Source organism: Euprymna scolopes, chromosome 34 (genome assembly GCF_053919585.1).
Source record: "Euprymna scolopes isolate OS-2025 chromosome 34, ASM5391958v1, whole genome shotgun sequence".
Taxonomy (NCBI): Eukaryota; Metazoa; Mollusca; class Cephalopoda; order Sepiida; family Sepiolidae; genus Euprymna; species Euprymna scolopes.
The window spans coordinates 3,923,090-3,939,366 of record NC_136515.1 but is presented as its reverse complement, the minus strand read 5'-3'; the positions used below and the strand labels follow the sequence as shown (position 1 = coordinate 3,939,366).

The 16,277-nt window shown below is 31.9% G+C and overlaps 1 protein-coding gene across 1 annotated transcript in view; it reads right to left on the bottom strand.

Moving 5' to 3' along the window:
• LOC145259091 (ubiquitin-protein ligase E3A-like) overlaps positions 1-16,277 on the bottom strand; it is a 78,850-nt gene that overhangs the window by 52,391 nt on the left and 10,182 nt on the right. Inside the window, exon 2 of the mRNA XM_080116736.1 lies at positions 5,457-5,504. Within this exon, the coding sequence (XP_079972862.1) occupies positions 5,457-5,504 (48 nt within the window). The remainder of the gene's footprint in view (positions 1-5,456; positions 5,505-16,277) is intronic.

Below are 16,277 nucleotides of genomic sequence, written 5' to 3'. Positions count from 1 at the left end.
GAAGAATTTTTTTTTCAAAATGTTCGATACTCGTCATATTAAAGTCTTATTTTTAACACGACAAAAAAAGAAACGGTCAAAAATATTTCGGACACTTGACAGTATTAAGATTAACACCTCTTCTGATTGTTTCCCAAATTTCATGACGGAATTCTTCATTCAATCACGGTACGGACCTTTAGAAAACAGGGGGGTCATTACAAAACCTTACCGAAAACGCCATTTTATGACGTTCACATTTTTATCACTTTATTTGCTTAAAACTCTTAAAATATATAATGTACATTCATATTCATTAATTCATTTGAAAGTATATTCATTTCCGAACAAAACAGTAGTAATTTGAAGACTTGAAGTGCTTTGGTTTGAAAAATATGGCTATTTTAGTAGAACTACCTTGAAATCTGTGATTATCCAAAGCGTTTTTTCGTCCGTGTGTATTACTATATTAAGGCCCGGATGCCACTCAAGGATAAGGGTTAATGAGTGAACAGTGGTGAAGGGGAACATGTCTTAATAATCGTTAGTAGTGGAACTTTGGTAAATTGGATTACTTAAGGAGACAGTTCATCAAGAATTTGTTTATGTTGGACTTGAAGACTATCAAATTGTAGTCAACTGGAAAACAGCCAAATGGAAGAGAGTTCCACAGGCATGCAGTTCTAAGAAAAAAAATCTTTGTTCATGGAATCTACGTTTAGGTTTAGGCACAAATAAAGAGGAAAAGAAATTATTGATAGTGGTTTCAGCCAAACGAGTGTTTTTTGTGAAATTTGACGAGGAGGGACCACAGATTGGAGCTCAGACAAGCACTTGCAATAAAAATAATAAAGCAGAGACAGGCTCGCACATCTCTTTTGTGGGATAGAGGCATGCAACATCTTTGGTAGGGAAAAAAGCATCGCCCACTCGGCTATAAAGTCTATTTCAATTTAATGCTATTTTAATTCATGCAGATTTCATATTTATTATTATACAGTCAATACTCTATTAGTTATTATATTGTACCCAATACATAGTAGTGATGTTAAAAGTTAAATAAAAATATGACTTGGGTGTCATCAGTTAGAATCAAACCCAAAACATCTAGTTTTCCAACATTATTCGTTACCATCTGAATTAAGTCCATACGCATATGAAAACTTAAAAAATAACATTGTTAAACGTATAAATGCATATTTGTGCATGCATTAAAGTAACATTTAATCTGCTTATGCCTGTCCAGTTCGGGTTTTTTTCAATCCACTTAGCAGCTATTTTTATTGGCTAAAATCTAAATCGAATTTCTTCCACAATTTATTATAAGTGTATTTATATAAGTGCATTTTTGTGCTAGGAATTAGAATATGCTACCAAAAATCTCCAAAAAATGAATGGTTTCCAAATAATCTGCAGTAAATGCACATAAATATGCTGCAATTTCTTAAAAATGCCATGTATCCATTAAAAGAAAAGAAGTTAAAGAACTCAAAGCTGAATTGTAATGCATTTTATGTACAAATAACTGAAATCGAAATCTAGGACTGTTTAAAAATGAATATATTGCAATATTTCTTTGGTATTATTGTAGATTAATACCTTCCGTTAACCCCTACCCCATCTGACCGCCTCTCCAAAATATGCAATTTTACCTTTGTAGGCAATTATGTGTGAATACCTTAAAAAAACTTTAATGAAAGATAAACAAGTATTATTTTAGAATTTAATGTAAAATGATTCCCCATTTTGAGCCTTGTAGTGTTTTAGGGCAGTTAACCATTTTTTTTTTTCTATCGGAGATAAATCCTGTGTGCCTTTTTTTTTTCTTTCTAAAGACGATTATGAGTGGTTTTTAGGGGGTCTTTATGCAATTATTATAGAGGGTGGGGAGGTTGCCACTCTGACTTTGGGTTAATGATAGAGCTAAGGAAAATTTATGTGTGAACACCCTGAAGACTTAATAGAAACAAAACAAAAACAATTTTAGAATTTAGAGTGGGGGTTAGATTCACATAAATTTAATTCGCCATTTCGAAACCATTCTAGCATTTTAGGACAGTTGACTAATTTATTTTTATGGGTGATAAATGGTGCACTTTTCTTTAAGGATGGATTTTTTTTTTTTTTTTGACACTTATATGTAGCTTACCAAGGAAATTTGGTGAGAAGCTTGCCACTTATACCTAGGGTTAGAGGTAGGATTAAGGGAGTTTTTTTGTTTTTTTTTTAAGGCGTTTGACCCCCATATTTACGGTTAGTGGGTCATAATTATTAGATTTTGAAAATGTTATATCTTAGATTTTGAACATCAAATTACTTTTAAATATGAAATTTATTTTTGTTTGTTTGTCGTAATTCTTAAGGAGTGTGAAACTTAAGAATTACGACAAATAGACAAAAATAAATTTTATTTAAAACAAGTGATGTCACTAACAGAAAACGTAACGTTTGGAAAACTTAAGTATTTTTGCCCACTTATTTAAATATCAGAAAACATTTTTTGCTAAAGCTAACAAATCGTTCAAATTTTTTATAAATTTGGTTTTATTTTCAATTACTTTTTTGTCCGAGTGACACATTATTTTGTTAAACTTTCCAGTTTAAGACGTTTTTTTTTTCTCTACCTGGACTTCTGGACAAGATCACATTGTAGTATTCTGATGCTACACTTTGCCTTTTCTGTCCTCTGTCAGTGAAGGAGAAATCCTTCATGACGGAGACAATTTTTATGTTTGTTTCTATCAAGATTGACCCTTTTTGGGAAGCTGGATTTTCCTCACATTAACTGACCTTGTGTCTAATTGTCCTCGCGGGGAGGCAAGTAAATAAGAACTTAACTAGAAACTGAGCACCTCCTACAAATATTTAAATATTGATTTTGTGTGTGTGTGTGTGTGTGTGTGTGTGTGTGTGTGTATATACTTGGGTAGAAGAGTATCCATTCAATTATAATCCGCTGAAAAAAAGATGAAAAAAAAAAAATATATTTACTGCTCGCACATATGAAGCAAAAAGATCATATTTCACGTTTTCGTTTTTTTTTTAAACAAAACATTGTTTAATTCACCGTTAAAAACTAATGTAATGAATAAAAGTGCACACGTTACATATTTGTTTTTCAACTATATTTTTTAAATTTGACCAAAAATAACGGCGGATTGCTTTAAATTTATATATTCTGATAACCGAATAGCTCTAGTTATGCTAATTATGTTCAGATAATATGAACTCCAACCAAATATGTAAGAACATTTTTTTTTATATTTATAGTTTCATTTTTTTTTTAATTTTTAATTCGTTCTGGAATAAAAAACAAAACAAAAAGTTTGTTTACAGTAATATCAGCGATAGAAGCTGCTGCTGCTTCTACAGATCGTTTTTGGATACTTTTTAAAAACAGAACGATTTTTTCCAGGTATCATGATTTTAAACTGATCAGTACCACAAGAGAAAGCCGGTTACATTTTTATTTTTAACGGATAAATGTAATAAAAAGATTGATTTATTTAACAGTGGATGTCCGAAGAAATTTTTTTTCAAAATTTTCCAAACTCGTCATGTTGAAGTCTTTTTTAACACAAAAAAAAAAAAAAAAAAAAAAAAATGATTTGTCAAAAGAATTTTCGACAACTGAATCTATTAAAAGTGATATCTCTTCTAGTTAATTTCCAAATTTCATGACGAAATTCTTAAGAGAAATGCAGCACGCCCATTTACAAATCAGGGGGTGGGTCATTAGAAAATCTTACCGAAAACGCCATTTTAGGATCTTAACATTTTTATCACTTTATTTGCTTAAAACTCTTAAAATATATAAATGTACATTATTATTTATTCATTTATTTGAAATTATATTCATTTTCGAACAAAACGAAGGTATTTTGAGAACTTAAGATGCTTTGGTTTTTAAAATATGACGATTTTAGCAGAACCCCTTTAAATCCGTAATTATCCAAAGCGTTTCATCGTCCGCGTGTATTGCATGCAGATGTTTCCGCACAATGCACTGTGTGACACTACATCCATAACCCCCCCCCCCCAGGAACTCTCATCCGTTTGTTAAACATGACCATACTATCAAAGCCTCCTGTTCTGCATACGCCTCCGTATGCTGTCCAGATTTAATCTTATCAGATTATAAAACCTAAACCTGTCTTTAAGAATAACAATACACTTACATCATATTATTCTCGTATCATTTCTCTCCATGCAACACATATCCTCAACTCTCACTTCCATATATAATATTGAGTTGCATCTGGCTCCCTTATCACAAACTCTGAGCATGGAAATTTTACTTTTTTCAGGGAATGGGAAAATCCAACCCTACAACCACTGATCAAAACTTTAGCCTTGGTGATGTTCACAGGAAAGTTTTAATGACGATTATATCCTCATTTCTTCCATAAGGCTGCATTTTTAACTCCGAAACACTTCCATTGTTTCCTCCCAATAGATATTACACTATATCCTCTCTCAACCTAACAATAATTACGCTGCACTTGTTGCGTATCGCATGTGTGCATGTACCACAAAAAATTGAGCTGCACTCAATGCTCGTACCACAAACTGAGGAGAAGGAATTTCCAACATTACAACTACCGATCAATACTTTCAGACGTTTACTTTCCATAGCATTCGCGCGCAAGCTTTGAACTTAAGTAAACCTACCATTGTTTCACAGGCAAATATTAAGTCATTAGCATACAGCAGCTCTTTCGAACAATCCGTACGGAAACTCCATGGACAATGCTTCTAGGATTTAAAAAAAAACAAAAAAAAAAAACACAGATTCCGCACACAGTCTTGATGTGTTCGCACTTTAAACAAAAGTCTTCAGGTCATTCATTGAATTTTAAAGATTAAAAAACTTAAACAAGGAAATAAGAAATTCCATTTTTTTCTTTTTTTCGGGGAAAGGGGAGACATAACTGCAGACACTTGTGCCCCCACAACGTAGACACCCTCGACAAACCCGACTGCAGCTAAATCCCACCCCCACACAATAAAGATCCCTAGATGTAAAAGATCTTTCTACTCCTGTAGTTTCTTCCCTAGAACCGCTAGACTCTGGAATTCCATTCCAGGCCCCTGCTTCCCTAACTGTACTGACATGCAGAAGTTTAAGTGTAACGTGAACCGACATCTTGCTGCCCAAATCCCAACATAGTGCCCCAGTAGTTGCTGCCCCTGATAGTAGCCCCCTACACCAAAGGTGCAATGTGCCTTGTTTGGGGTGAAAATGTAATAAAAAAAAATATTTTTAAAAATAAAAAACTTTTATGTGCGATTAATAATTAAAAACTTTTTTTTTTTAATTGCACAAACGTCTGCCAAAAAAAAAAAAAAAAAAAAAAAATTAAATAAAGCAACATTTTTGGAGGTTAATCCTGAAACGAAAATTTGTCAGACATATCTAAACTATCAGTGAAGAGCAAATATTTTCACATTGAAAACATGAAAAAAATGAAACTTACATTACGTCACTTTCTTCAGACTCAACTGCAGTTTTGGACTTTATATCACTACAAAAAAAAAAAAAAAATTATTAGAAAAGAAATTAAAAATAAATTTATTCACTGTTTATAACCATGCAGTGTTAAGACGTCAATATATTTGATAATTTGTAAAAATTCTTTCATTTCAAAATCATTCAAAGTATTTAAAATGTTTATTTGCAGACTGTTATCCTCATCCTTATAGTTGTTTCACAGCATTTCGACCAACTATTCCACTAGCCTTCGTCAAGTGATTAACCACGACGGGATAGGAATGCTGAGTCCCTTAACTGTATCCTCAGTAATTACTGCCTTCCATAGTTGTTGTCTTTACTGAGGATAGAGTTAAGGGACTCAGCATTCCTATACTGTCGCGGTTAACCACCTGACACCAACTGAATTGAAATCAGGAGGGCATAATTTTGCTGGTTTATCAACCATTTAAAAAAATTTATACGCCAAGTTCTTTATATCTTTTAAATATTTATTCATGTTTTTGGTTTGGCTGTTTTTTTTATTTTTTTTACAACCAAACAACCATTTTTGGGTTTTATAGTGCTGAATTTGAGGAGGCTCCATCTTTTGACAAGCTGCTGGGCTTGACCGTTACTCCTGATCTGAAACGGAACATGTACATAAAATCTGTTGCCAAGAATGCTGGGAAAATGGGGGGATCATTCTATCGATCCAGTAGATATCTCACTGCTGATGCAATTCTCTAAAAGCCAGGGACGTCCAAGGATTGTTTACTGTTGCCAGATCTGGGCAGGAGCTACTAGAAAGTCCTTATCCTTCCTTGACAAAGTTCAAAACAGACTTCGTAGCCTAGTGCGAGAATTCCTTTTCTCTTCCTTGCAACCTCTTTCTCACAGAAGAGATGTTGCGAGCCTGTCTCTGTTTTATCATTATTTTCATGGCAAGTGCTCGTCTGAGCTCCAATCTATGCCACCCCCAAACTTTCACGAGAAATACTCATCTAGCTGAAAACACTATCAATAATTTTCCCCCTCTTTATCTGTGCCTAAACCTAATCGTAGATTCCATGAACAAAGTTTCATTCTTAGAACTGCACACCTGTGGAACTCTCTTCCTTTTGCCTGCTTTCCAGCTGACGTCGTCTTCAAGTCCAATGTAAACAAGTTCTTGAGCCATTCCCCTTAAGTAATCCAATTTACCAAATTTCCACTACAATTATTACTACATTGTCCCATTGTACGCTTATTAACCCTTATCCTCGAGTGGCCTCCGGGCCTTGATAAATAGCGACTCCTTTGTAAAAAAAAAAAAAAAAAAAAAAAAAAAAATTCAGTCATTTTCAAAAATGACTTTATGCTTCAAGTTCTTTATATCTTCAAATATTTATTCATTGTTCGGGTTGGTTATTTTTAAGAAAATTGTTTTTGACTTTGCAAAACGTTTTCTTTTTAATTTAAACATTTTGTATGACTAAAAAAAAAAAATTTTCAGAAAATGTTTTATTCCTCAGTTTGAAGTTTCAACCTCGCAGAAAGTAAAATGAAAAAAAGTAAATCAAGACATTATTTTTGCCAAATCTGATGCTGGAGTGAGTTTTTTTTTCAGGCTGTAACAATTATGGCTGTTGCTTAAAAAGATTTCATAATTATCTTCATGAAATATTTTGCCCTTTTAAACAAATTCTGAATGATTTCCATAGAATCTTCCATTTAATTGGGAGTGGTGTGGATTCAAAGCAAGTAGGTGGCGTTCATGAAATGGAGCACGTCTCCAATAACATCTTTCACTTTATAACAAGGAGTATTTATTTGTGCCGATTATGCATACATATTGCATCAATTTATATATACTAGCAGTTTTTTGTTTTATTTTTACATAGGCATCACCACGTTATCAAGGCCCAGAGGCCACTCGAGGATAAGGATTAAAGAGTGTACAGTAGTCAATTGGACAACATAGTAATCGTTAATGGAAATTCGGTAAATTTGCTAACGTGAGTGAAACGGCTCATCAAGAACTTGTTTACATTGGACTTGAAGACAACCATATTGTAGTCAGCTGAAAAGCAGAAAAACAGAAGACAGTTCCACAGGAACTGATAAAGAGTGGGGGGGAATTATTGATAGTGTTTTTCAGCTAGATGAGTGTTTCTTGTGAAAGTTTGGTGAGGGGGGGGGGCATAGATTGAAGCTCAATCGAGCACTTGCCATGAAAATAACAATAAAACAAAGAAAAATTTGCAACATCTCTTCTGTGAGAAAGAGGTTGTAAGAAAAGAAAAGGACATCTCCTATGAGGCTATGAAATATATTTTGAACTATCAAGGCAGGATAAGTCCTTTCTAGCAGCTTCTGCCTAGATGTGGTAACAGTACTCCATCCTTGGACATCTTGGCTCTTGCGAAAATGTATGTTTTTGTAAATATTTTCTATTTTTTGTGTATACCAATCCCTTTATTTATTTATTTATTTTTTAAATCAAAAGCTATGTTTGTCAAGATATAACAGAAACTATAAATAAACAATTTTGCCATATTCCAAAATTCAAGGTTTTATCAATCATTTTTTTCAAATAAAAACTTTGGTACATTTTCTAGATTTGTTTCGTTCATAAGGAACAATCAATATTTGTATGTCAACATTGAATATTTCCATTCTGTTGACTCATCAGAAAAAAAAAGCAAAGTTCCTGAAGAGAAATATACATAGCGATGTAATATGTAAAATTCAGAAAGAATCAAAACACACAGCACATAATAGATATATAAACATTGAAAGTTAAAAATTGGTAGACAAATTCATTTCATGAATTGAGAAAGCGAATCTTTTTCCTTTTTTTTTTTTTTTTTTTAAAAAAACTTTACATTTTTAAAAACTTCTTTTTAAAACAATTTTTTTTTTAACTTCACACATTCAGACATTATTTGTTATTTTGGATGGAAGGTATGCACCGGTTATAGAAAAAACAAAACATACTAGTAGAAGTACCTATCAATGCTTGGTTTCTCAATTTTTTCTTAAAAACTTAGACCTCTTTCATGGTTATGCCAAGCATTAACAACATAGGCATCCTGAACATTTTTCTTTCTCTTTTTGTGCATTTTATCATCAGAACTTTAGTAGTCGAAAAAAACATCATTTGCTGATAGTTTCCTAGTTTTCTATCAAAACTTTTAGATTTCTGTACAGAATAAGTTTTGCTCCGTTTTTTTTTGTTTTTTTTTATTCAAACAGGAAAGTTATTGTCTTTTTTGTTATTGCAGTTTTAGTGACTATTTAAAAAAAAAAAAAAAAAATTATTGTTTTATTCTATCCATTATTTTTTTAAAATTTTTAATTGAAATGCAACAAAAAGGATAATTGTTTTTCTAAAGAATGTAAATGACCTTGGGGTGAATGTGATTTAAAAAAAAAAAAAAAAAAAAAAAAAAAAAACAGTTACATTTTTATATGTGCAAAACAAAAACAAATGAATACTGACAAAATTTATATTTTCTTGATTAATGTTGCTCTAGATGAATAAATCTAAAACTTAAAAAAAAAAAAAAAAAAAAAAATTAGTCATTCTTTTATCCTAAGCTGATACAGATTTTGCCAGGGTGGGGAAATGGAGGGTTCATTTCCATCCATTTTATATACTAAGGGAAGTAATTCTGATTTTTTAACCAAGCAGTTACTTCCCTTATGCCGACTCATTACTTGAGGAATGTATAAATAAGAGTTGTGTATATCTGCGTGTGTGTGTGTGTGTGTGTGTGTGTGTTCATAGACAGGAATATGCTGGCTGTGAAGAAAAAAAAGGAGATGGAAACCGGAAAGAGAGAAAGATAGACAGAGCTTAATATACAGTAACCTGATGACTGACATCCATTCCTAGGGAATCACAAAGTGTACTTACAAGGACACACTAATATGTTGGAATGGAGTTGTTGATAAAAGTCATAAGAAACCAAACTAAAAATAAAAACATTTTGAAATGCTGAGAGAATACATATTGCCAATCTTAAGAGTTTAAGCCAGTGGCTCTCACTCTAGGCAGGTTGAACTGACTTCCTCTAAAGCGAAGAAGGAAGTCTCAAGGGAATATCAAATATCAATATATAGAAAGAAACAGACAGAAGTAAAGAGACAAATTTTAATACAAATATGTTACATCTTTGGTTCGACAATGTCAGGTAGTTCGGCTAGCTACAAATAAAATTTAAAGTTTACTTTTTCAATTCTGTGTACATGTGTGTAAGTAATTTTTATACTAACAATACTCAAGAATTATAAAAACAGGATAAATTTCAAACCCATATGATTTACAAAATACCAATAAAAAAGAAAAAAACTTTAATTCACTTAAATATAAAAGGGATAATTAAACAAATAAACATGACGTAATTTGTAATTAATAGCAGTCTGCTAGTCATTCTTGGCAGGTTTTGAAAATTTCCCAAAACAAATAGGTGTTATGTATTGTGTCAAACATAAAGTCTATTGTGAAAAAACAATTGGTTTACTAGAAATAATAAGAACTACTGTCTTTGTAATGTGTACTCTGCCTATTCCTTTCTTGTCAACGAATGATATTTCGAACAGACACTTACTACAACTATATACTTAGAAAACGGAACTATTAAACCTGGCATAGTGATAGGGAACAAAAAGGAGAAAGAAGCAACCTTAGTAGAAGTTAGTGTCCCCAATGATGGGAGGTTAAAGATAGGTGAGAGGGAAAAGATAAAATACAAATGTCTTATGTATCACATGAAAAGAAACTGGAATCTTAGGAAGATCTCCATCATTCCAGTAATTATAGGAGCAACCGGACTCATGAAGAATAATTTCATAAACTACCTGTCAAATATACCTGATGAACCAAGTGCAAGAGAGATATAAACAATTGCATTTAAAAGGGACGGTTAGAATCTTAGGATCTCTCGGTTGGAATGTTTGCGATAGCTGGTAGATGTCTGGCATCCAATGGGATGCCCCATCCACAGCTGGAACAGAAAGAAGAAAAAACACCAAGGTTTTATTTTATTCATACATCAATTAATCAATTATTTAAAAAAAAAAATGTTTTTTTAAATTCAAATGTGTAAAATAAAATATTTTTTAATCCTATTTTTTTAAAAATAGAATCCACTAAATAATGCATTTTGGTTTCTTTGCAAACAAGTCAGCTTTTTTAATCAATTTGTAATAGCGGACAAATAGAATGAATTACTATTTGAAATTTTAAAGGAATTTGTTAAATTCAAATTGTCAAATAGAAAGACTTTAAAATTCTCAGCAAATTTCCGTATAATAAAATGATTGCTTTCGCAAGCAATCATAAACAGAGTTGATGACTTGCAACGTCGATGGACAGGAGAAATTGGAAGGCATTCACAAAACATCTAACCTCAGCACAAGACAACGAAAAGCATTATCTTAAGAATTGCCACCAAGATGTAAGCGAAGCTAGATTTATAGGAAGCATCCTAAGTGGGAAGTTGTGTTGCAAGATGTTTGTTCACATTACATTTAAATTTCTGCATGTTTTGTTGCACAGTCAAGGAGCAAGGTCTGAATAGCATATGCAAACATTTGAGAAAAGAAGCTATTAGAGTAGAAAGCCTAGAAGATGTGAAAAAAGTGAAGAACTGGTATTTTTGCTGATTTTTACATTGCTCAGAAGATATTTACGTTGCGGGAGCACAGAACAGTTTGAATGATACTCAGGTAGGGTGCTATTAGCTATGCTAATTGGAAAGGTTTTTCTTATATTTGCTGAAGGAAAGCAGTTTTGTCTTAGTAGCATTAAATGTAACTATTTTTGACTGGAGGTCATTTTCTTAAGTTTCATACGTTGCTTTGGATATGTATGCATTAGTTTCTCCCACAGTCTGGTGTCATTAGCAAATATACCCATCTCGGACGCAATTGTATCCGGAAAGTCATTTATAAAGATAAATAATCAACTCCTGGAGCATCATTTATTTGGAAGTGTAACCTGAATATTTCTTTTGACTAAAAAGGATCTGATTATATTAAATAAATAAATAATATACATATATATATATATATATATACACATACATATATATACATACATATATATACATACATATATACATACATATATATACATACATATATACATACATATATACATACATATATACATACATATACATACATATATACATACATATATACATACATATATACATACATATATACATACATATATACATACATATATATACATATATACATACATATATATACATATATACATACATATATATACATATATACATACATATATATACATATATACATACATATATATACATATATACATACATATATATACATATATACATACATATATATACATATATACATACATATATATACATATATACATACATATATATACATATATACATACATATATATACATATATACATACATATATATACATATATACATACATATATATACATATATACATACATATATATACATATATACATACATATATATACATATATACATACATATATATACATATATACATACATATATATACATACATATACATATACATACATATACATACATACATATATACATACATATACATACATACATATACATACATACATATACATACATATACATACATACATATACATACATACACATATATATAAACCTTATCTATCTGTGTGAGGAACCGTCTCTACCAGATTTCTCTGTACTTTCTTGGTCTACAGACTTGAAACTATATATAGGGGATCTGGATCAGTGGAACAAATTCAATTTGATTTTAGCTGGTAAAAATAGCTGCTAAGAGATCAAAATTGAAAAAAAAATTGGAACTTGATAGCCGTAAGTCGACTTAGAAGTGCTCTTGTACGCATGTGCAAATATGCATTTATAAGTTAACCAACATTATTTTTTAAAAACTTTTTATATAGATCAGACAGTAACAAATAAGGCTGGAGAACTACAGGTTTTGGATTCTAGCTGATGCCCCCCCCCCCAGTCCCCCTCCCCCCATTTTTAAAAATTTTTGAAATCAGTACTACATATTAAACACAATATAATGCATAATAAAAATCTCACCTGTCTGTTTAAATGTATGTATGTATGTATGTATGCCTGTCTAAAACTTTTGATAGAGGCGGCGGATTTTTTTAATTATTTACATTAAATATTAACGCTGAGATCATGTGTAAGTTAAAAAAAAACATCTTTATATTGCTCCATCATCCTTCAGATGTTCATTGCAGTTAAAAGCCGCTCATTATTAACAAATAATCAAGTTTTTACAGATATTTAACCCTAATATTTATGAAGCATCTCATGGGATGCAAATGATGAAGCAATTGGAATTTTATGATTGATTGCACTTTTCTCTTGATTGGGCTTTAAAGCCTGAATTAGATGGTGTTAAAAACTGTTTGTCATTAACGAATAATCAAGTTTTTATTTTAAACCCAAGAACTCACATCCATTCTTTCAACATGGCCATACCATCAAGATCTTCTGTACTGCCCAGATCTAATTTTTCTCTGAGGTCATGAGGTCTTTAAGATTCACATTGTACATCTATCATATCATATTCTGATATCATTTCTCTCCATGCAACACATGTCTTCAACCCTCACTGGTCAGGTTTCATGTCCATACATCATTAGGCTTCATACACATGATGGATAATGTCAGCATCATGACTACCTACTTAAACGAATTCAGGAACAGCTCGGACCAAGCTGTTAACCACTAAAGTCTGCAAATATCCGGAAGATGCAGAGAAAAAAAGCATCAACTATGACATATGTCAATTTAAAAAATTACATATGTCAAACACCGTCTAATTCAGGCTTTAAAGCTTAATGAAGAGAAAAGTGCTATCAATCATAAAATTCCAATTGCTTCATCATTTGCATCCCATGAGATGCTTCATAAACATTAGGGTTAAATATCTGTAAAAACTTGATTATTTGTTAATGATGAGCGGCTTTTAACTGCAATGAACATCTGAAGAACGATAGAGAAATATAAAAATGTTTTTTTTTTAACTTGCACAATCTCGGCGTTACTTGATATTTAATGTAAATAATTCGTTATACGATTATTATGAACACAAGTTGTTAATTTAAAGTCCATCCATAGTTGTGGTCAGTGCTACCAGATCAGGCTGTCTGAAGATATCAGTTTCTGGATTTAAATGCACTAACTATTAATGTTATTGTCCCCCCCCTTTTTTTTTTTGCAAAACGCAATTAAAAAAAAAAACGCCATGAATAAATATTGCCAGAGATCGGTTAGTTTAGAAGTCAATTTCTAAAAAAACATCTGTTCTTCATAAGAAATTTATATTGGTGATATTACGGATGCTTTGTGTGTTCAGGGCCTTAAGTGGTTTGACCATATACAGCTGGCCACTTGTATTGACTCCTTAACATGCCTGGATATCCCAGGAGCATAGTAGACCTGGCTTCATAGTAATATTAGAACTGTGATTTCAAATTGAATAAATCCTCAAAACTCATTTCCTGTTCGTTTTCTTCGTCTTGTCTAGTTTTTTCATAGGTTTGGAATAATTCTTGCATGCAACAAGAACCATTTAGATTGTTTTTTTGTCACCGACCGTTTCTCCACCTTTTTAACGCTCAGAGTTCTGTATATTTTGTTTTTTTGATCATACGAATATAAAATAATTTAAATGTTGTTTGAACAAACCTCTTTCTGTCCAACTTCCCAGTAAATCTGGCCCCATCACTCTTTAGTAACGATATATAATGCCTTGAGTGTGTGTGTGTGTGGGGGGGGGGAATAAAAAAAATGTTGTTGTTTTTTTCTCGTTCAAATTTCTGAGATTCAAGAAATAAATTTACCTCCTCCACCACCCATTAAAAGCTTTTGTGTAAATTTCTAGCAGTTCACTCGAATCTTTGCGGTTAATTGATATAATTTTGTAGCTTTTGTTTAATTAGTCCTCATTCAGTTTTCTTTAGTTGGTTTCGACTGAGACCGTGTGTACATTCACATATTATCACATGATTCTTTAGAACAACTGTGCAGTTTACGTATGCAATGTGACCAACAATAAGTTCTGTTTAGAAAAAAGGTTGAGGTGTCTTAAACCAAGCAGATTTTTATATTAAAAAAAAAAGTGAAGCTTGCATGGTCCCCTGTGAGTGCACAGTGAACAAAGCATAAAAAAAACGATTAGGTTCAACATTTGCCGTCCCCCCCCCCCACCTCATTTAGCCCCAAAAGGACGTCAATTCCTGGTGAAAATGAACAAACAGTGCAGTTTTAGGCCTTAACATATGTAAATTTGAGTTCTGCACCATGCAAAAAAAAAAAAAAATGACTGTCCATCAGTTACCCCTCCCCCCATTTAGCCTCAAAAGTCCCCAAGACTTTAACATTTTAATTTGAGTTCAGCACCATGCAAAACTGCTAAATAGACATACAAAGAAAATTTTGGACAAATATGGTAAAATAGTACCAAAAATGGAGTGTTTTTATTAGCCCTAAAAAAGCCCCTGGGGCACACCCAAGAGTTATTTGTGAGGTATAGACAAACAAAATTATATAGAAATCAGTTAGTTACAACTTTTTAGAAAGTTTTATAAAAATCCAAGACATCAATTGTTTTTTAATAAGCCCAAAAATGTCAATTTTAGCCATTTAACCCAAAAGGCACCTGTAGAGAGCAACTAGAATTTTCCCGGAAAATCCGTTCTGTTACTTTTTTACTCATATCATGTTTAATGTTCGTGCAAAATTTCAAAAAAATTCCAAGGCGTAATTATTGAGAAAAATACGAACAGATAAACGGACAAGGGTGAAGGGGTCCACTCTCCTTTTGTCGGGGGGACCAAAATGAATATATATGTAGATTCCATGAACAAAGCTTTTTTCTTAGAACTACAAGCCTGTGGAACTCTGTTCTGTTTTCCAACTGACTATAATATGATTGTCTTCAAGTAAACAAATTCTCGAATCCAATTTACCAAATTTCCTAACGGTTACTACGACATGTTCCCTTTGACCACTGTACACTCATTAATCCTTATCCTCGAGTGACCTCCGGGCCTTGATAAGTGGTGACTCGTAAAAAAAAGAAAAAGAAAAAAAATTATATATTAGCTCACTTGCCATAAGTATATTTCAATACTACAACTAAGTCCTACTCGTATATTCAGTGCGGCTGAAACGAAATAGCAAAGCAAAAAATATAAAATGATCCTACACCCAAACCTGAATAGCTTTGTACCACTGATGTTCCCTTACAAAAATTAAAATCAACACTACTAAACCTTATGTCTAGAACCCATATTCTAACTTTGATCAAAATCTGTTATATTATTTGCATTGAAAAAAAAAACAAAAAAAAAAACGAAATTCACAAAATATTGCTTAATGACTTTGGATTAAATTGAATGTAATTCTGAAATATTTGCATTTTTTAAAATGAGAGATTGCACCCATATTATGTTTGAAATTTAAATAATTATTTGATGCCTGATATTTTTTTAATTTCTCAAAAAATCAGTTATCTGAATTTTTACGAACAGCTTTCATTTGATCTTTGCATAAAACTAAATATAGCCCACATTACTCACGTGTTTTAAAAATTCATAATGATCAGTTCATTAGTTTAGAAGTGAATCTTATACATGCAATTATCTAAACATTCCCAACTTTATATGAATTAATAGTCATCCACAGACAGTGTTTACTCTGTATCACAGATTTTCAGTGTGGCTAGACAAACACTGATTTTACTTCAACTTGAAACCGCATCCACAGATGGGTTATGTT